The sequence below is a fragment of the Ursus maritimus genome, unplaced genomic scaffold, assembly GCF_017311325.1.
Source record: "Ursus maritimus isolate PB19 unplaced genomic scaffold, ASM1731132v1 scaffold_3, whole genome shotgun sequence".
Taxonomy (NCBI): domain Eukaryota; kingdom Metazoa; phylum Chordata; class Mammalia; order Carnivora; family Ursidae; genus Ursus; species Ursus maritimus.
This window is the reverse complement of record NW_024425563.1, coordinates 98208081-98229248: the sequence shown is the minus strand read 5'-3', so window position 1 is coordinate 98229248 and position 21168 is coordinate 98208081. Positions and strand designations below refer to the sequence as shown.

Sequence of the window (21168 nt, the reverse complement as noted above, 5' to 3'; positions counted from 1 at the left end):
GTGAGCTCACCAAGGAGGCTGACACTCCCTCAAAAGATGTTGCCTTGTCCAGGGCTGGTTTTGAAAGTCTCCTTTAGGAATTGATGGCAGGAGCTGATGGGGAACAGTATGATCTGTTTATTTCACTAGAGTTTCACCTTGCTGGGATCAAATGTTGCACCATGCAGACCTGCTTACCCCATTTTGTTCACTGGATCTGAACCCACCTGATGTCTGGCTCTCTCTCCAAAACGGAGGTGAGCCTTCTGGCACTGTCCGGCCCTGGCCAAAGTGTGCAGCTTTGCAGGGTCAGGACCATGACAGGTGGCCACTGTGGTCAGCCACTGTCTCCCGCATGCCCACAGCCATGGACCCAACCTCAGTGGCATTATGCAGCGGGCTGTGAAGAGCATGGAGTACATTGATCATTTCCCACCACCTCTACCTGCCTCAAATCCACATTTTGAAGCCAAAGACCAAGACCTAGCACCCCAAGCCCAGTGCAGCCATGGACAGGAGGCAGTCAGTGTGCCGCCGAGCCTCTCTGCTGTGCTACAAACATATCTGATGCCCACGGTCATGTGGTTCCCAACTGGGGCTCAGCTGCCCCAAGACCCGCCTGCCTCCTCTGGTGGGGAGGAGTCTGCAGCAGGTGGCCATGCCGCAGGGCACCAGACTTCACGGGACGGGACAGACAAAGTATTTGTTGCATTTATTTGTTCTATCACTACAGAAGAAGCATTTCAAAATGTGTACAAAAGGATCCTCTATTCCTCCAGGGGTACACTACCCCTTGTTCACAGCTAAACAGAAATAATTTAACATCACCAGAGAAGGCGGATGGGAAATACAAGTGCATTTTCTCATTTACAATCCTGTACACGTATTTTCCAGAATGGCGGACGAAGACCTAAAGCTGCACTGGGATACAAGCAAATTGTACCTTGACGATCCCCACAGACAACATTGTAAAAAAGTATATTAGAAAGTATTTGAGACAATATTGCATATTAATACCTGGTTACATCTGTTCACAGTGAATGCGACCATACCCACGGGCAGATGTGCCTGTACATCTTAAATAGATCTGATTGTGGTTCATTTTAAAGTTAAAAAAAAAAACCACACTGAACTGAATGAAAGCTCTCTGGATTCTAAGTAGAGTTGACCCTTCCTTATTGCTAAAACTCAAGGAGTGCAGATAAAGAGAAATACATTTGCTTCATGATTTTTCTCTGCAAGTCCATCTGATCCCACTTCTGTTTTGGCAAGAACACCACACTACAAGAGCTACATGGTAATCAAAACAAAACAAGAAAAAAAAACCCCACAAAAATAAAAAGAAAACCACCCACCCAAAAACAAAAAACAAAAAACCCCAAACTCACAAATCCATAACAGTAGCTTCCTTTCTCAATGAAGAGTCTAAGATCTCTTTATGGGCTGGATTCTTGGTTGGAAGCGGGACACACTGGTCTCTGAAGTGATACGCCCTTTGGTGGAAAAGCAGTGGCAGAGCAAATCTTTTTAATGATTCTTCCAATAGGACAGCCTGTGCTCTAAGGTCCACGTCACAGAAGGGACCTGGGTAAAGGAGCAAGTGTCCAGGCTTTCTGTCAAGGGAAGCTCAGTGACAGAGGACGGGAGGGGGAGGGGCAGGGATTTCTGATTGTAATCCTCACATCAACCCACGACTAGCGACCCTCCTGTCTCTGGTGTTTATTTTAAAGACGAGTGTATAAAGTCTAGGCACCCTTCAGGACACAGCGGTTCCCAAGACACACACTCACACCGTCCAACAACAGAACAGACCATAGAACAGAAAGGGGTGAAGTCATGCAAAATCCTACTTTAACCAGCTAGAAGAGAAAACATTAACAGCTTTTGGTACAGAATAGGACCACCTTTCTAACATAATTTAATTACTTGCTGCCATTCTATGGGACCTTACCTTAAACACAATAATCTCAAAGAAAAATGGTGTTATAATATAAAACCACAAGAAAAGGTGTGGAAATAGATGGTTACATTGGCTAGGAAAGGCAGTGGTGGGCGGGGGATGGGGAGCATTTTAGGAAAGAACATCTGTGGCCACTATTTACAGTTCTGGGTTAAGCTTTGTTTGAAGCCACAGGGGATAAAGTAGCTCCTTTCAACCAATTGACTGTGTGGGATGGATGGAAAAGAACAGGGCAGGTCCAACTGGACCTCTGTGACTGTGTGTGGAATTACAGCTGTCAGAAGCCCTATCTGCCTCTACCTGACTCAGTGCATCCATGGGCTGAGTCTCAATCACTGTGACTATGCTTGTTTCCAGTTTCAAAACAACACACCATTCCATAAGCAAAGAAACCCACGCCTCAAGAATGACATGCGTGGACTCCGTCTTTCAAGATTTGCTTCCAAAGAATGAAAAGGACTCATTCATTTATAGGATTTACAAAGGAACGGGGGTCAGGAGTTAGACTCCTGATGGGGACAATTCTTCCAGTGCTTTTGCTTTTTGGAAGGCTTCCCAGACCTTTGACTGGTTTATAAGTCGAGCAGTGGTTCTCAATTTGGTGACTTGCTCCCCAGGGGACATTTGGCAACATCTGGAGAGATTTTTTGGTTGTGAAATGAGGGTGCTATTGCCATCTATTGGGTAGTGACCAGGGATGATGCTAAATATTCTGCAAGGCGCCGGGGAATTCCCAAAGAATGATCCAGCCCCAAATATCAAGAGCACCGCGACTAAGAAACCCAGATTTAGATTACATGCAACAGTGCTTATGCACAATTTTTCTTTTTCTTTTCTTTTTTTTTTTTTTCGTGTTCACCTTGGTTCAGTTTTGGCAAAGACACATAAACATTGGAACTGGTACACTCTCACTTGCCAGGGGTTATTATCCTTAATGATGGGATTAACCTTGAGGGCTTCCCCTTCCAGTGGGTACTGGAATCACCAAACACCTCAGCGGGGCTCCCGACAGCTTGGCTCAGGATGGTTCTGCCTCCAGCACCGCCCACCTCTTTCCCGCCAGACCTCGCTGGCAGGTTACACGGTCGCTCTGCACGTTCCAAGCCCCCACTGAGAAAGGATGCTCCTATTTATGGGTGGGCACATAGGGGCTGCTCTTACAGGAGAGGTTCAGACTGTTGCGAAGTTTAGTTTCTAACAGGTAGGTTCTGCGTGTAGCCTCATCTCCTGGGCTTTGCTTGTCATAGTTTCTGGTTCTGAAAGTGACTGATCATTCCGCATCATTCTTTTATGGATTTTTAAGACAAGAATAATGTACAGTGAGGGCGGGGAGAGAAATGTACCAACAAACAAAACAGTGACATTGTTGAAATAGGGTCTAGGTTGGGCCTCCGAGGAGAAACAGGCTTCTGGCTGTCAGCGGAACCAGCCAGGGAAGGAAGGAGTGTGGAGTTTGGAATTTGGTTTCTGAGAAATGTTACCATTTGAGAGATTCAAAGGAATTAAGGTCTGCATTTCAGGACGGATGCTGAAATTGTAGTGCCAGGCTCTGGGCCGTGAGAGGCACAGATGTGAGAAGGCAGAGGACAGAGGTCTCCAGATCGGCCTCCAGGAGTGTGAGGTTTGGGGTTTCTTCCACCTGCTGGCAAGCCGGAGAAGGGTGAGCAATGCTACAGCGGTTTGGAAATGGAGACAGAGACCAACAGGTCCTCTGACCCCTCCTCATGCCCTGGGAGTCCAACATCTTTTATAAACTGCAACCTTCCAGACCTAGATGCAAGCGGCCAGAGGCTGTGGCTTGGGTTTCTCAGCCCTGCTGTACTGGGGGGCACCTGTAAGGCTGATCAGGGACTGTGCTCACTGCCACCGGGGCCTTGGAAACCACGTGGGTGCTGGACGCTCAGCACAGAAACCAGCTCGTTCCTTCCCAGGCTCTGACCTGTTTTTCAAAACTTTCTCTGAAAATGAGCAATTCTTTGGAGGAGGGGAATTCCAGGAAGCACCAGGGGAGGGGGATTTCGGCTAGCAGTCTATGAGCACATCTAGTAACACAGCAGTTTGGGGGGCGGGGGGCTCCAAATGTAACCCTGCATCTAACAATAAAAATCTCCTTGTTTTCAAAAGCAAATCAAACCCCAGCCAAACGACCGACTTAAAAAAAAAATACAAAACGAAACGAAAAACCACCTAGAAATCAAAGCACAACGTTCTGGTCCAGTCCGGGCTGCTGGCAGGAGCGAAGGGCCTGGGGCTTTGTGCTTCTCTCCGGCAGGGCGGGGCTTAGCTCATGTGGAAGCGGTGCTCGCCCCGCGTGATGTGGGACGAGAACTCGTACCGGTCCTGGCTGTGGTAGCCGCACATGTTGCACTCAAAAGGATCACGGAAGCCGTGACAGCCCATGTGGATGGTGTACATGACGTGGTCCAGGAAGAGCACCCTGCAGTGTTCGCACTTGTACACCTTCATGGGCTCCCCGCTCGTGCTGATCACCCGGAAGGCGTCCTGGGAGCTCTCGGACGCCGCGCGTAGCACGTCGTAGGCCGGGTGCTCCTCCTTGATGGACAGGCCGTTGCGGGCGTGCGGGTTGATGTGGTTGGTCAGGTAGATGAGGCTGCTCCGCTGCTCCTCGTTATTGCTCTCCGTGTCTGTCGAGTCTTGGCAGCTGTTGCTCGGGGACGCCTCCCGCTCGGAGGACACCGACTTGGCCTTGGAGAGCAGCAGCAAGTTCTCCACGGCGCTGTCCTGGGCTGAGTGGTTGGACCGCGGGGGGCCCTCCGCGTGGGGCTTGTGGAGCTGGTACATGGGGTTGATGACCGGGACCACCTCCGAGCTGCCCGGGGGCGTCTGCACCAGAGGGCGCAGGGACTCGGCCCCCAGATAGCTGATGGCATTGTTGATGGCTTGGTCCATCACATGGGTCTGCATCATCTCATTCTCTTTCTCGTAGCTGGTGCTGCTGTCATAGGGCATGTCCGACAGGCACTTGTCCCCTGTGGGAGGCAGGTGACAGTCAGTGGGGCCGGATTAGCTTTGTGCAGGACAGTAACAGCTGGAATCTACATGGTGGGGGGAGGGGCGGGGGACATCCGACCTCAGGCTGTCCCAGTGCTCCGGCAGACAGACCACACAAACACCTCCCAAATGGGGAAGGTGGAGATATCTCTGCCCGTGGTCACCTAGCCCAGGGACCTGCCCGGAGTCTGCACTTAAATAGATTTGACCGGACAAATGAATCCGTGAACCAATCAGCGGGACCGTCCAACAAAATACTCACCCACTACCTGTGTCTTTTCCTTTGGACGGTATAATCGAACATTATTATATTTAAGATTAATATTTAAATGAGGCATTTTCAATAGAGTGTTCTAAGTGATTTGTAGAAACTAGTGAATTTCTCATAAATTTAATCAAAGTACATTAGGAATAGAATTATTCACCATAGTATTCAATATACTTATTTAAAATAGTATTACATGGGGGCGCCTGGGTGATCAGTCAGTTAAGCGTCTGACTCTTGATTTCAGCTCAGGTCAGGAGCCCAGGGTCATGGAATGGAGCCCACCGTTGGACTCCACAGTGGGTGTGGAGCCTGCTTGGGATTCTCTCTGTCCCTTTCCCTCTGCCCCTCCACCCCTGCTCACAATCTCTCTCTCTCAAATAGATAAGTAGATAAGTAGATAAATAAATAAATAAACAGTATTACATGATAACATTCTAAATTCATAACTTTAATACTCAGAATAAAATTTAACCAAAAGGTACGATTGATAGTTAAGATTTATTGAAAGCTGACTTTGGGCTCCGAGAGTAAAAAGATGCTCAGTGTCCAGTGTCCACACCCTTCCTGCTTCCCGCTCCACTGGCCTTTCCATTGCTCGTAGCACCAGAGCCACGTGCCACAGTGATATGTGTGGGTAGGCTGCACCAAACCAAGGAAGCTCAGGGGACAAGGTGTGCCATTCATCTGATCTTTCCAAAAATTGTGGAGCATGAACGATGCTCAAGGAACCAATGCCGAGGACTCTCAGCATGCCAGCTTCACCTCAAGAAGCTTCTGGTCTGAGACAGGGTTTGCAGCAGTAGGCAAGCTTGCTCCCTGGGAATGGTGAACCCTGAGACTAGCTCTGGCTTATGAGTAAACATTTGCATCAAGCTGCACCTTCTCAGAATATTGGTTATAGGTTCAGTATGAAACCAGGGCTTAATTAGCAAATTCCCTAACTGTCTGCACTCTTACTGTCAGGGCTAGTGATTTGCTTTCCTCTCAGGGCTGGTTTATGAATCAATCAAAGCACCTGAGGGATGCCTTAACTGTTTACATTTTACCCCTTACTCTGTTTCTTTTCTTTCTCTAACACATTTTCATTGAGCATTGAGTGTCTCCTGGCCCACATAGGAGGAACAGATAGGTGAGCTAGTAAAAAGGGTCCCCATCCTTAGTGGCACACAGCTAACAGGGGACACAAATATTAAAACAGGGCTCCACAGACAGCAGGTCCCAGACTGTGAATTTTGATGAAGGAAACAGAAGGCTTGTGTCATATGGGCTTCCGACTGAGGAAGAGTCAGCCAGGTGAGTGGGGCTTGTGTCCAACACTGGGAGCAGCAAGGGGAAAGCAAGGGGAGAAGGAGCATGGAGCTTCAGAGGGACAGGGTGAAGGTCGAGGGGCCAGAGGCTGGGTGCAGAGGAAAGTGGGGATCCCCTGAAGGGTTTGAAGGAAGTGCCCTTCTCGGTAACAGGAAGAAGAACAGGTTGAGAGGGGCAAAGGTAGGTGAACTTACTCTCCCAAGAGTTCAAGTAGTGGCTGCTGGTGAGGGTGGTGGCAGTGGAGGGTCCCCACACCACCCAGAGTGACACCCGACATCAAGGTCTCCTGATCTCTTAGAAACAGGAGGACAGACTCCCTGGTAGTTCAAAACTTAAGAACTAATCCTTTTAGAAAAATGTTTCTGACCACTGACAATTGCCCAGGGATTGGCCCCATGATACTAGAAAGCATCTTTAGGCCTCATTTCTTGCTTGCAGAGGAGATTTATCATGAAACGGCTCAGCCTGCATTCATTCTAATCTACTGGTGGTCAGGAGGGGCACATGCCCTGATAGTGGAACAGTCTGATCCTTAGATTACAGAAAGGAAAACTTGCTGGTGGCCACTCACACCCTCTGCAGAAACGGAACAGAATGGCTGGGATCTCTCTGCGTGGTGGGCAGCAGGGAACATAGAGGTGGTGTTACTCTATGTTAAAAGTTCCAAGAAGTAATTTAATAGCATTACTAACACTACACAGTTTTCCTCATTTTTGTGCTGAGGTGCTAGATATCTTGTTGCTCTAACCCCAAAACAGAGGGCTTATGCCCCTGTCTATCCCTCTGCCAAACCCTGGTAGGGGCAAGATGAGGCACAGACTTTGAGGCTGATTTAGATACGTATCAAAGTGTGTGTAGTCCCACCCAAAATGGTGCTTTCCCACCTAATCATCCTGCTTCTCCTCAAAGTCATGATTCTCTGGTTTCCCAAGCAACCATTAAAATCCATTGTTTTTAAAACTTGGTCTCAACAACAAATGGACAGAGGAAAAAGTCCATATATTGGAGATTACTGTGGCATATTGAAATGACCCACAGAATTTCTCTTTTCTAATACTCCACAAAGTGAGAAAAATAAAAACCCACACCATTCACTTTGGCAATCAACTAAATAAAAGAATGCATTCTAATGAAATAGTTTAAAAAAATCAAGGACCAAGGAAAGACAATTCTGTCCTCAGACATACAGTAAAGGGTGGCTGCCGATCTGACTTCTAAAAACCTTAAGTATGAGCCAACAAAATCCTCAGCATTCTCCCTCATATCCTCATATCTGTAGAAAACAAATTCAAATAAACGTCTTCTTCCACTTCTGACCAAAAAGCAGTGAAAATCTCTGCTAGCAAGCCAGGTGGCACTGGACAGGTGAGCAGCGAGGTTGGCTCTCTTGACAGGAGTCAGGTCCTCTATGAGGGGAAACAGCCCGAAGCCCCTGGTGTCCCCCTGTGGGGCTGGGAAGCACTCTCTAACCAGGTACAGTGATAACTGGTTTAGGACATTGAACCAAATCTCAGAATGAGGGAGGGAGAACAGCAAGAATGCCTTTTAACAAAAATGTCACTTTGCCTCACCTGAACTCCTCCCTCTACTCCATCCTTGGCATTCTTTCAGGATTAGAAAAGTCAATAGCTCTCACAGGGGGAAAAAAAGTCTCACATACAGTGGGAAGAATGTCGAAATGTCAATCAGGCTATATCATCCCAAATAGAATAGCAAGATTAAAAGAAATGTCATGGTTATGGAGAAAATATTTTCTAGCAATACAAGGGAGGAAAGGAATTAAAATAGACCAATACACACATCCTAGGAAAAAAGCTTAACTCAAGGAAGAGAGGAAATATCTCACAATTACTTTGTGACATGGACTCCATAAAAAAAAAAAAAGGTTCTGAAAGACAGCATGCTAAAACAACAGAATGAGATGAAAAAAGGAGATGTCTGATCTCAGGAAACAAAATGAAGTCCAAAACAGTTTTATTACAGAATGAGCCCATGGATATAGAAGCAGCAAGTAATAGAACATAAGCTACTAAAAATGGAATGATTGATATAGAGGAAGAACACAAGATAATAAGTGTGAATGAATGTGGAAAAAAGACCAAAAAATTAACTTCAGGAAATGCTAACAGATATGGAAGACAAATTATCCAACATAAGGACAACTGGTATCCCTGACACAGATCACAACAGATGGAACAAAAGATATCTCTATGAGGAAGAGAATTTTTTTAGAAATAGAGAGAGAAAAAGGGATTCCCCAGATTAAAATGGCAGGAAATTTTTATCCAGAATACAAAATACCAAGACACATCCTAGTGAGGATATTTAATTTTAAGATTACAGAAAGAACTCTTCAAGCATTCAGGAAGAAAACAGAAATCACCTTTCAAAAAACAATATCAGATTGGCCTTAGACATTTGCACAGCAACATTCAACAAGCAACACCGTTGTGGCACCACACACTCTGTCAAGATAGAAAGGCAACAGGTAGACATCCTTGAACACAAAACAACTGAAATAGAGCACCTATAGCACCTTCCTATTTTTTTTTTAAGATTTTATTTATTTATTTGAGAGAGAGGGAGTGAGTGAGAGAGCACAAGCAGGGGGAGTGGCAAAGGGAGAAGCAGGCTCCTCACTGAGTGCGGAACCTGACACGGGGCTCAATCCCAGTACCCTGAGATAATGACATGAGCCAAAGGTAGACACTTAACCAACTGAGTCACCCAGGGGCCCCCTATAGCACCTTTAATGTTAAGTCCAATCAGTTAAGAGATTAATCAAAATAAAAAGAAATAGCACTAAAAGGACTGAGTCTGAGCCTTGAATCTATTTAAATATAGAGTTAACAATAAGTAGCTAGACTTCTTGGAGAACTAGGATTATGGAATAGAATGTGAATATTAGGAAGGAGGATGATGTACAAATAACATAACTGAACACATGGGAATAAAATCATGTCCTTATTTCCCAAAGCTACAAGTCCGTAGATACTGCCTAAATTGAAACAAATGGATTAAAACATTGATTTGAAGGTCTTCAGGTTTTAAATAATGCAGTATATCTTTCAAATCTTAGAAAAATCCTTTAAAAGTAATACCTTTTTTGTGAAAAAATATTTATTTGAAGATCAGCCATGTCTCCAGTTTTGTTTTTTGTTCACCTCTTAAATTTAAGACAGCTATAAAAGTGATTCTTTTATTTTGAAATAGCATCTGTAATATGATAGAACCTTATAGAAGTATTTATTTCACACCTGTCTATCAATCCACCTAGCCCCTCATATACGTATATATGGATAGAAAGATATTTAGAATAATGCTCAGCTGCTCTTAATATTGGCAATTTCTGGACGTTGGAGTTTTGGGGTGATTCTAAAACATTCCTCTTTCCATTAAAATTCCTTATATTAACCACATGTCATTTTAATAATGCAACAGGGTTGTATTATTCTTCTCAAAAAAAGAAACTATACCAAGATAATTATAATGGATAACAAAAATATTAATCATTGTTATTTTCCCCTATTTCCTCTTCTGTATTTAAAAAGCCTTCTCAGGGCACTTGGGTGGCTCAGTCAGTTAAGCACCCAACTCTTGATTTTGGTGCAGATCATGATCTCGGGGTCGTGTGATCGAGCCCCACATCAGGCTCTGTGCTCAGTGTGGAACCTGCTTGAGATTCTCCCTCCCCTTCTCCCTTTGCCCCTCCCCTTCTCTCTCTCTAACAACGACGACTACGACAACAACAACAACAACAAGAAACAACACTTTCTCCCTGCCATCGCCCAACAGACTAAGAACAATGAGTAGCAATCCTACGTAACATTATTATCCCCTTTCTGATGGGCTTCTGTTGACCTCTATCTGATTATCTCAGAGGATGAGATCTTTGATGACATAATTGGTGAGGAATGTTGCTGACAGAATCCATACTTGCTTACAGTCATGCCAACATGCAAGGTAAAAATTTTAATCATAGATCATGTATCAATTAAGCAAAATTATAGGCTATTCTGAGCAATATACCACAGGAAAATAATGTCATCTGACATTTTTAAGGTGCTCTCTCGAGTTGAGAGCAGTGCCACACCCATTGTCCCTTTTGATCTTCAGAATAGAACTGGGAAGGGTGCAGGGCAGGAGGTATCACACATATTTCACAGATGGGGACACTGCGTCCAGTGACGTGCTCAAGGTCGCCAGCCAGTCATAGCTGGAACTGGACCTGTCTCTTGAATGCAGACCTGGAGCTCTTTCCATGGCACCACCACTAGCCCATGTGTATGATCATGTATGATAACAGCTGAATTCCTACATGTTTCTGAATTTACATAAAGGATAAATTCAGCATCTAGAAGTTAGGAGGGACCCTAAGAGATCCATATTTTCCCTCCTTCCTCCCTCCCTCCCTTTCTTTTCTTCTTTAATCCTTTCTTTCCCCTTCCCTTCCTCTGTCTCTTCCTTCATTCCTCTTCCTTTCTTTCTTTTCTTTCTTCCTTTCCTTTCCTTTCCTTTTCCTTTTCCTTTCCTTTTTCTCCTTCCTTCCTTCTTTCCTTCCTTCCTTCCTTCCTTCCTTCCTTCCTTCCTTCCTTCCTTCCTTCCCCTCTCTCCCTCCCTCCCTCTTTCTCTCCTCTCTTCCTCCCTCCCTCCCTCTCTCTCTCTTTTTCTTTCTTTCTTTCTTTCTTTCTTTCTTTCTTTCTTTCTTTCTTTCTTTCTTTCTTTCCTTCTTTCTTTCCTTCTTTCTTTTTCTTTCTTTCTCTTTCTTTCTTTCTTTCTTTCTTTCTTTCTTTCTTTCTTTCTTTCTTTCTTTCTTTCTTTCTTTCTTTCTTCCTTCCTTCCTTCCTTCCTTCCTTCCTTCCTTCCTTTCTTTCTTTCTTTCTTTCTTTCTTTCTTTCTTTCTTTCTTTCTTTCTTTCTTTCCTTTTTCAATTTTAGCGATGGGGAAGCTGTGACAAGTCAGGAGTGGTTGATTGAAATCCCATCACATTGAACTGAGGACAAACTAGGAATCTGGGGGTAGAAAGATGTGTTATTTTAGAAATAACTTATCAATCACTAAATTTTTGGGAAAACATCTAACAGAATACACAGCTGCTCCTGAGTCCTTTGTTTCAATCTCCATGCTGCTGTCCTCATCCTACTATTCCCGTCACACTTTCCCTGTGCCCCCCCCCCACTCCCCTGGGGACTTGTTCCTAACCTTGGCTTGGCTTGGTTAGAGCTTTTTTTTTTTTCCCTTTTTTCTTTCTTTCTTTCTTTTTTTTTTTTTTTAACACAGAAGCGTGTAAATCTGATGACAATACCCTAACTCATGGCCTCCTCCCAGGTGGCTACAGGAGAGGTTCACAGGTAGTCTCATTTGGTTGAAAGCCTCCAAAAGCTAATATGGGCTGCAAAGGTTCACTGATAAAGTACTCAGCAGGACTTGTCCAATTTGCCAACCTGAAGGAGAAGTCATGCCCAGTTTCCCAAAGTCAGTGACCACTAACAATCCACAGGCGCACTTGCCACTGTGTCTTTGCTCCATCTCCCCTCCTGGTTACCTGGCAACTGCCCTCTGCCTCACCCACCGCCTGCTCCCACCACCCACTGCATACCACCTGTGAGCACTGTGTTCTCACCTAGCCCAGTGTGACCTAAAATCCCATCACAACAGCCTATTCCGTGCTCAGGATCTTGCTCCCGCTCTGCTCAGGAAATCCAGGGTCTCCCTCTTTCCCACAGTCTAAGAGTGCACATTTATGTGGGTGACCCTCCCACAGGGCATCTCTGGCCAGTGATTTGCAAAAGTGTTTTAAATTGGATCTTTCTTTCCCCCAACTCTCCCACCCCCAACCTGTGATAAGTCTCTAAAATCTGATAAAAATGGAGGCTTACATGCAAAAGGGAGGATGGAGCCCCAAGAACATGGCCTCTCCTTCATCCTCCCTGCTTCCTGTTGTCCCATCTGTTCTCTGGAACTCCAGGACAGATTAACAATTAACCCCATTCTAGCACACATTTTCCAGCTCCCATGTGGCTTCTACACCAGAAAGCCATTGAAGATGAGCAGGTCAAAACCAGAACTCTATCTTTTTCCACAAACTATCTTTACCAATTCTGTAAATGGCATCCTCCTCTACTAGAATAATCATGACTCACGGCTTCCATCCCCCAGTCCCTGCCCTGACCCCCATGCACTCCACCAGACCCCTCTGCTCCATTTCCTCCTCCTTCCCTGCCACCACTGGCCCTCTCCCTTTCCAGTCACCTTCTGGCACTTGTGGTCTTGTATTTTAAGAGGTGACTCCTATCAAAAATATGCCAGTGCTTTTTCCTGCCTCCTGAATGTCTCCAAGGAGACATTCTCACCTTGGCATTCAAAGACCATTGATTCTGTGGCCAGACCTCATTGGGACCTAATTTTTCTTGCTTCCCTAAAGGCACATGAATTAGCCCAGAACACATCCTGCTCCTGAGTCAGGTCCCACATGTCCCTGCTCCAGCCCCTACAACCAGCATCACCATTTCCCTGTACTTTTATGCCTATTTAGATCCTGTCTCTTTCTTCCACTATTAATAATATGCTGAAGTCCTAGTCCCCTGTCAAGGTCACTATTAGCTTCATGAAGCTTTTACTAATCATTTCCTTTCCTGACCATGACCCACCCCCATGGTCCTCTTTGCTGACCATGACCCTCCCTCAAGGTCCTCTTTGCTGACCATGACCCTCCCCCAAGGTCCTCTTTCCTGGACATGACCCTCCCCCATGGTTCTCCTTCCTAATCATGACCCTCCCCAACAGTCTTCTTTCCTGACAATAACCCTTCCCCCCTAGTGTTCTCTTCCCATGTTATCCTATTGATAATTGTTGACCTTTACACTGAGGGGTTCTAAATGTTCTCACATCCTTGATGTTAATTTATGCTCACAAAGCCCTGTGAGGTACATAAAGAATGGAACCAAGGCTTGGAGAGGTCAAGTAATGTCACCCAGGTGACAGCATTATCACGTGGCTGTGTGCTGACATCCCTAGTTTGGGCCCCAAGCCCAGGGCATTTCCACTCTTACACTGAGCTAACTAGGTATCATTCTTCCTGCACTTGCAGTGTGTAGCCTGATGAGTGTTGCTACCATCTACACTGGACAGCGAGCTCCTAGAGGAAAGGGCCAGCTTGCTCTTCCCATTATCCCTCAAAGCACTTGACACGGGCAGAGATCCCATGGAGAGCACAGCGATCACTGCTGTGCCGCCTCTTCCCTGTGCACATCTCATGGGTCAGTTGCTGTGTGATTCAAGGCAGCCCATGCAGGGTTATTATGAACTTCTGAGCATCTGCACCTCAGCGGGGCTGCTCAGGCAGCAGGTGAGTGGGCCATGCAGGGAGCCCCCAGCCACACTGGGTCCATGTGTTCAGCCCAAGTACACTGACCCGAACACCCCTGGAAGAGCACAGGTGTCCACAGGCAGATCTCCTGGGTGCCCAGGACGCTGTAAGACCACGTGTAGGAAAAACTGCCTGGAGAAGACTTCTTATGTGTAAGAAGTCTATTAGAAAAAAATCTAAAATATTTAAGAAACGTTAAGCTTACCAATTTTTGCTTTTTTTAAAAAATGAGATACTTTTTCTTTCTCCTACTCTCAACTATGACCACCTGAGTCTAAAATACCCGCGTAGTTTTTTTTTTTTTTAAGAGACAGCAAACGTTTGACTCTTACCAACAAATTTCTGAGGCATAGAGCTCTTACGTTTGGCGACGTTACTTGCTAGTCTGTCCAGCACGAGGGATCTCTCTGATCCTATCTTGCACAGATCTTCTGCCATCTCACTGTGATTAGCTTCTTCTTTAATGACTAAAGTCAAAGACAGTTAGAGAGGCCAGTTTAGAAACGCTTACAGTGAAAGAATTTGGTCGCGTCCAGTGTTAAATCTGACATTTGTTAAGTGCCTACAAGAGCCAGGCCCTTCGTAGGGATTATTTCTAATCTCCCCGGCAGTGCTGCCAGGCAGACAGAGGCTGCCCATAGCCACCTGCTAATGACACCTGGGGACCGCACATTATCTCCCACAACCAAAGGAAAGAAGCACCACCCCTGTCACCAGAAGCTGGATGTGATTAAGCACTTGTGTCCCTCTGACGAGTCCTCTTAACTTTTCAAGGGCTCCCAAATCCACTACCTCAGTCAGTCCTGACATCAGCCTGCAGAGAATCAAAGAACTGTCAGAGCTGGAAATGATCTGAGGGTCCGGCACCATAGGCTGGCAAAGTGAAGTGAGATGCAGAAATGCTACAGCGAATCCCAGCAACACGGGGGAGAAGCCAGAGCTCCTGATCCCCAAACACACAGCAAATTCTGGAAAATCAACACGCTCTAACTGCGGAACACCTAGACACTGCAGGGGTAAGCACTGACGTAGGGAGTATGTCTAGCCCGTCTTTATTTCTCTACTTTATCTTTCTTTCTGTAATTGAAGAGACAACTTTGTATCCTGCGGAGTCCATCCCTATTCTAGTTTTTATAGTTGGATGTTTGGAAATAGAACTCTTTCACATCCCTGCAATTTATCCTAACGTACGAAGAGCTGAAAATGTCAATTATATTCCAAATAGCTACTCAATCTTTCCAGTGCCATTTCGAAATGGTCCACCTCAATCCCACTGCCGTATGCCTCCTCCTCCTCTTCTCTCAGACACGACATGCTGATTGAGCACAGGACCGATAGGTTTATCCACTCCTATTCTTGATTTCTGTCTATTCTTCAAAGAGCTCTGCATTAGCTGCATGTGAATTCAGCACCAGACATTCCTCTTCCTTTTTGAAAATGCCAATCCTCTTTGTTATTCCAGACACCCTTTACGATATTCCAATACAATTCGCAGACACATTTTATGTGAAAACCATGCCTTGATTCGGGAAGACACATGACTGCAAGTGTCTGGCCCTCCCCATCTTCCACCTCTGCTTTCTGGACCCAGCACGGTGAGGCAGCTGTCCTCATCACGTCCTGCGCATTACCTGTGAAGATGACTTCTAAGTGTTTCAGGTCATTATGAAGGCCATTTTGGAAACATATATTTCAAATTGGTTATTATCACTGGTATATGCAATTTTTTAACTGGAAATGTGTGTTTGCTATTCGATGAGCAAACTAATAGTCTACACCCTGATTTAGATGAAGGCTACACACAAAACCCATGCAGTCTAATTCCAGCTGTTGTACGTTTGACCTATCGAGCTCATATTCTTCCTCACATGTCCCCCCTTCTCCACCAAGCCCCACCCAGGGCACCTGCAGCACTTCAAGTGTGGTTATGTCCCCACCAGGACACAGGGCCTCCTGAGAGGGGAGACACTCAGAGTTATCACAGTGAGGGACAAAGGAGTCCAAAGCTCCCAGATCGGTGGCTACCTTGACTTTGATGCATTTCCCCCTAGGAGCTTGTAACATGATTTGTGTACCTGATGGATCATCTTCCAAAACTCAAGAGAAACTTACTTCTTCCATAAAGGAAATTACAACACATGACCAACAAGTCTTTAACTAAATAAAGTTATATTCAGAAAAATTAAACTTTCCCACATCCTAGCTAAGCTAGGCTTTGTTTTTACCAAATCCCAAAGAATGGCCCCAACTTAAGGGGTCTGAAGAGGGGAGAGGCTATCTGGGTGTCCATCTGTGCACCAAGGGGGCTTGTCTCAGGTGCTGTGGGAAGGATGGGGCATGAGAAGGCACAGGTTCAACCAGCCCTGGCACAGCAAAGCCAAGGGAGCAAGGATTCCCTCTCCCACCCCTGCCCACACCCCAGCAGCCCACTGCCTACCCCCTGAATACCAGATGTTGGCTTGTAGAATGAGCACTGAAGTGCTTTTATGGATTCTCTCCACACCCGAGTTCCTTCACTGCACACAGGAAACCTTCTTTATCTCCCGAGCACAGGAACATAAGGACACATCATTGTGGTATGCCCAATGATCCGATCACCAAAGGGAACAGATTAGCATTTCGACATGGAGGTGATTCTGGTGAGAGGGTAATATATAAGCTCGCTGACACAAACACCAACAGAGGAGACCTGTCAGGTTTCAATACTTCAGTGACTGACATTTGTATGTGCACGTGAGTGCGTGATGCATGTCTACGCTCCCTAACACTCTCTCCTCTTTCTCCCAGAGCCTTTCTGCAAGGTTGGCCAGGCAGGAATTATCACTCCTACTTGAGAGTCCAGGGTGGCATTCACAAACAGATTTAGAGATCCAACTTGAACCCAGGTCTCAGGGACACACAGGCTGCTCTCCCCTGGATCAGGCTAGGCTGACTTCCTAGCCTGTTCCTTCAGTAATAGAATGGCAGAGAAAACCAATGTGCTCTGTCTGTGTCTCTTCTTCATCTTGTCTTCTCAATTTCATGTGTATGGTTTTACAGGAAATTCAGGTAACTGTGCTCAAAGAGGGTTCAGTGCTGTAGATAATATATTGTAGCAAATATCTGTTGGGTAGATAAATGGCTTATTTAAGCATGGATCAGTCCATTTTGGAAACATATTTCAAATTGGTTATTATCGCTTTTATATGCAAGTTTTCAACACCGGAAATGTGTGTTTTTCATTAAACAGGCTAACATAAAAACTCATACCCTGATTTATATGAAGGATATACACAAAATCCATAAAAACCCAATCCCATTGGTTGTACATTTGACCTATTGAGCTAATATGCTTCCTCGCAGGTCCCTCCTTCTTGGCAAAGAGGGGTAAAGTGGCACTTACTTCCAAAATCCATTAATTTATTTTTGGCAGGAAAACACAATCTTGGAATGTTTAGATTTTATTCTAAAGGAGCCTCTTCATCCTCTCATCCTTTAGACACCACCCTGGGGTTTGGCCACAAATTGATGACTACTATATTGTTATTACTGTTTTACTACTTGATTTCCTCTCTTCTAATAACCCTCATTCTAGAAACAGACTTCAGACTTTGAAGAAGACTAGCTGAGAATTTAATGGGATCTCTCCGTTTCACAGGTAAGAAGAGTAAGGCCCAGAAAGATCAGCAGTCAGCCCCCTGATCCACAGCTGATGGATGGGGAATATAGCCCTAGAACCACAGAACTCTGGCCACGTAACATGCTGCCATGTGTGCCAAATTTATTCGACTCTTAGAACTCCCTTCTGACCATTGTCTCTCCTGTTCTTAATCTGAGTGCTCTTTAACTTACTCTGTCACCCAACCATACACTCAAAAAACGGTGAAGATCCTAAGTTGTGTTCTATGAGCATTTCACCCTAATAAAAACCCAGTAAGTGATCACATAAAATTTAAAATGACAAAAGTGATCTGCGTGTTCCCTGGTCGATTTCCTTTATGAGCCATTCATTCAAGTCAGAGAGCTGAATGAGGTTTTTAAAAATTTTCAACTCTTAATTTAACTTCTGCTCCTGGATCCAGCGATGATCTTTCCATTGGTGGCACCAAGCAAATGGTGTTTTGAACAAGGTTAGCTTCAGTTGATCTATTCATAAATTTCTTATGTCTTAAAAAGTTAGAAAAGTGCCTTTTATACCACCACCGTCCCTCTGAGCAAATTCAGCCTCCTGCAGATTCAGCCTTCTGTTTACATCCTTCACTTTACATTATCTAAGATTAGAATCAAACACTACTTCGTGATGGGATGCTGCAAGCATCACGGCTCATAAGAAAAAAGCAGCCTTTCCTCGAAACCTGTGACAGCCGCAATCCTCTGGACTGTCAGGGTTTTCCAGGGAGCTCACCTGTGCCAGGCAGGTGCCAAAAGCGATGAATGGAAATCCAGCTTGAAAGCTTTTATTTGATCAACTTCATGAAAAAATGGTTTTTCGAACAAGACTTCACATCTTATTTTGATTACTAAGCACAAAGAAGCAATCGATACTCTAAATTTTTAAAAAATTACCAAAAACCAAGAAAAAAAACCCCAAAGTTTCAGGGGTCACTATTATCTTAGACACTTCCCCAGCTTTCAAGAGGGAGGGGTTCAAGGTCAGGCTCTCTCTGGTGAGATGAGGGCTTCAAAAGTTGGGAAGCACAGTGTGCTCTGGGTGAAACTGTGCCGTGTTAGTGGCCAAAAACGTCCATCTGTCCCGGCAGTGGTGGCGTGCACGCCTGTGTGTTCTGCACCCGGAGCTGTGTGCCTGGGGCCCTTCTTCACTGTGTGCTGGGGAGGGAGAGCCAGCGCTTACCTGGGTACAGCGTGCCTGGAAGACCCATGCTTTGCAAGTAGTTGTGGCAACGCTCTTTATGTTCCTCTAAAGAGCTTCGCTGTTTATAGCTTCGGCCACAATATCCACATTTGTGAGGTTTACCAACTGCAGAAAACACAATTGAGTTCAAGACCCCAATTAAATATTGGCCTTATGTGTAATGGGAATGCATGCAATACAATTATTATCAAAAAGGCAAAAAAAAAAAAAAGACCCCTCTACTCTTGAGAGCTAAAAGCCTTATGGACTGAGTCAAAATTGCTAAATTTAAAAATGTTACTGCCCAGGGGTTTCTTTGATTGTATCAAGAACTCCTGTGAGTCTTGTTTTGTCTTGATTTGCCCACAGTCCTAACTACCAAATTCTCTTGGATTTAAATCACTTCTTTAACTGGAGGAAATGGGCCACTGCTGTGTGATCTGGTAGATGCCCAACAACTGGGCGGAGATGTGAGGAATGCATCTACAGTGTGGTCCAGGTCTGGCATGAACTGGTGACAGATCCAAATGCAGCCAAAGTGGATTAAATTCTGGATACTAAACTGGATAATTTGAGGTCTCTAAGAAACCACAGTGGATATAAATATACATTAATGAAATGAGCATTCATTTCCAAAATGTATTTTCTTGTTCTGGTTTAGAGGAAGCTCTGCATTTCCCTGAAAACTTAAGGATGGCATGGTTTCTGGATCAGCCCTGTCCAACAGAACTTACCATGAAGATGCAAGTGTTCTCCATCTGTGCTGTCCAATATGGCAGCCACCAGCTCCACATGACTACTGGGCATTCAAAGTAGGGCTAGAGTCACTGCGGACTGAAGTTTTGACTTTGTTGAAGTTCAACTGATTAAACTTACAATTTAAATACCACATATGGCTAGTGGCTACCATATTAAGCAGTGCAGTTCTGTATGATGGGTTTGATTCTTCCTGTACTTTATTGAAGGGTATTTTAAGGAAAGAAGACTAGCGCAAATAAATTCATACCATGACTAAGCTTAAAGACTTTAATACACAGCAATTTAAGAGATGAAATAAGTAGAGTATCTTTATTTATATGAGGAATATAACTTTCCATCCTCAGACCAGAATCTTCTCTGACTTCCTTCTTATGTTGTTAGATTTCACAAATTTGAATGCTTTGTATAAAAATCAATACCATCCAAATAGGAATGTTTGTTAAAATGGTTTATCCAAAGCTTCTACTGCTTCAATCTCTTCCTTAGGTGAATAGATGCAATGGTTTAGGAAGACTAAGACAAAAAGCAAAATTTGGGGACATTTAACAGAGGAATAAAGGGATGGATCTTTATCTGTAGAAAGCGTTTTATCACTAATGTCAGGGAAAGTAACATTGAAATATACAATGTTGCTTAAAATTGCACATTTTATTAAGTACTACCTTTAGAAATTAATAGAATATAGATAATCCCTCAATGTCCTTTCCTAGAAAAGCTATCACTGAAGCAAATTCATGTATATATGGCGCAGTGTCTGAATATCCATTTTTCTAACTATGTGATTGCTTTTAACTCTGAAACATAAGAAATATGTTCGCAGTAGGAAACTGAACTAAAGTATACCTTGCAGCATAGCCCAATATTCTGAAGGAAAGACAGTCTCTAGCTCAGCTCGTAACTCCCAAAGAAAGCAGTGAGGAATGAAGAGGGATGTCTTGCCTACACTGCCAGACCACCTGAGTACTCCTCTTATCAGTATGGGACACCTTCTATGCCTATATCACCACTATTTGTTGGTCTTTGGCACCTCAGGCCACCACAGGGGCCAGGGAAAGCTATGAGGTTGATCATTTAGTGAAATGGGGGGAGTGGCCCCATTTGGATATTTTCTAAGAGTTGTGTGTCAATGGCACTCTTAGATGCCAGAATCACCAGCAGCCCTGGGTCAATGGTATAGTGTTAGCTACTTGCTCATCACTGCCTCCATAGCAGAGATAAGCTGTCCAAGTCTACCACTCTCAAGTCATTGGCCATGCTTACAGCAGGATACCATCACCACGCCTTGAAGGAAATAAGCAGGCACAGAGCCAGAATAACCAGAAATACTGCATTAGATGGTCCAAACTTCACAATGGGTAGGAGAGCAAAGAGAGCACATCCCTTCAAGTTTTAAGGATGAACATGCAGGAGAGATTTCTGTTGCAAATCCGAGTCACTGGGGATGACAATGACATGGTTGGTGTCACCTAGGGATGAGTCTTTGTGTTTTCTGCCTACATGGAATTGTGCTTCCTCCTGACCCTGATGTGGTCCTGTTGTCAACTATGCTGATGTCCACTTGACCTGCACGAATGATATGTGTGAAGTTCCTTTGTCCTAGATCACTTGTTAGGCTCTGCACAGCACCAGTATAATGGTCACATCTGCAACCTTGCATTTAGTTCCCCAGACACCTTCACTTC

General features: G+C 44.7%; 1 protein-coding gene across 17 annotated transcripts in view; it reads right to left on the bottom strand.

Annotated features, from left to right (window-relative positions):
• Positions 1–676: 676 nt before the first annotated feature.
• Positions 677–21168, bottom strand: part of IKZF1 (IKAROS family zinc finger 1) — a 96369-nt gene continuing 75877 nt past the window's right edge. For 7 of the 17 annotated variants that reach the window (XM_040644507.1, XM_040644506.1, XM_040644504.1 and 4 more), the window contains 3 exons: positions 18728–18853; positions 14229–14363; positions 677–4929 (listed from right to left, as the gene is read on the bottom strand). In XM_040644507.1, the coding sequence (XP_040500441.1) occupies positions 4220–4929; positions 14229–14363; positions 18728–18853 (971 nt within the window). In that variant the 3' untranslated portion in view covers positions 677–4219. The remainder of the gene's footprint in view (positions 4930–14228; positions 14364–18727; positions 18854–21168) is intronic. The other 10 variants (XM_040644512.1, XM_040644500.1, XM_040644503.1 and 7 more) reach the window with 5 other exon arrangements.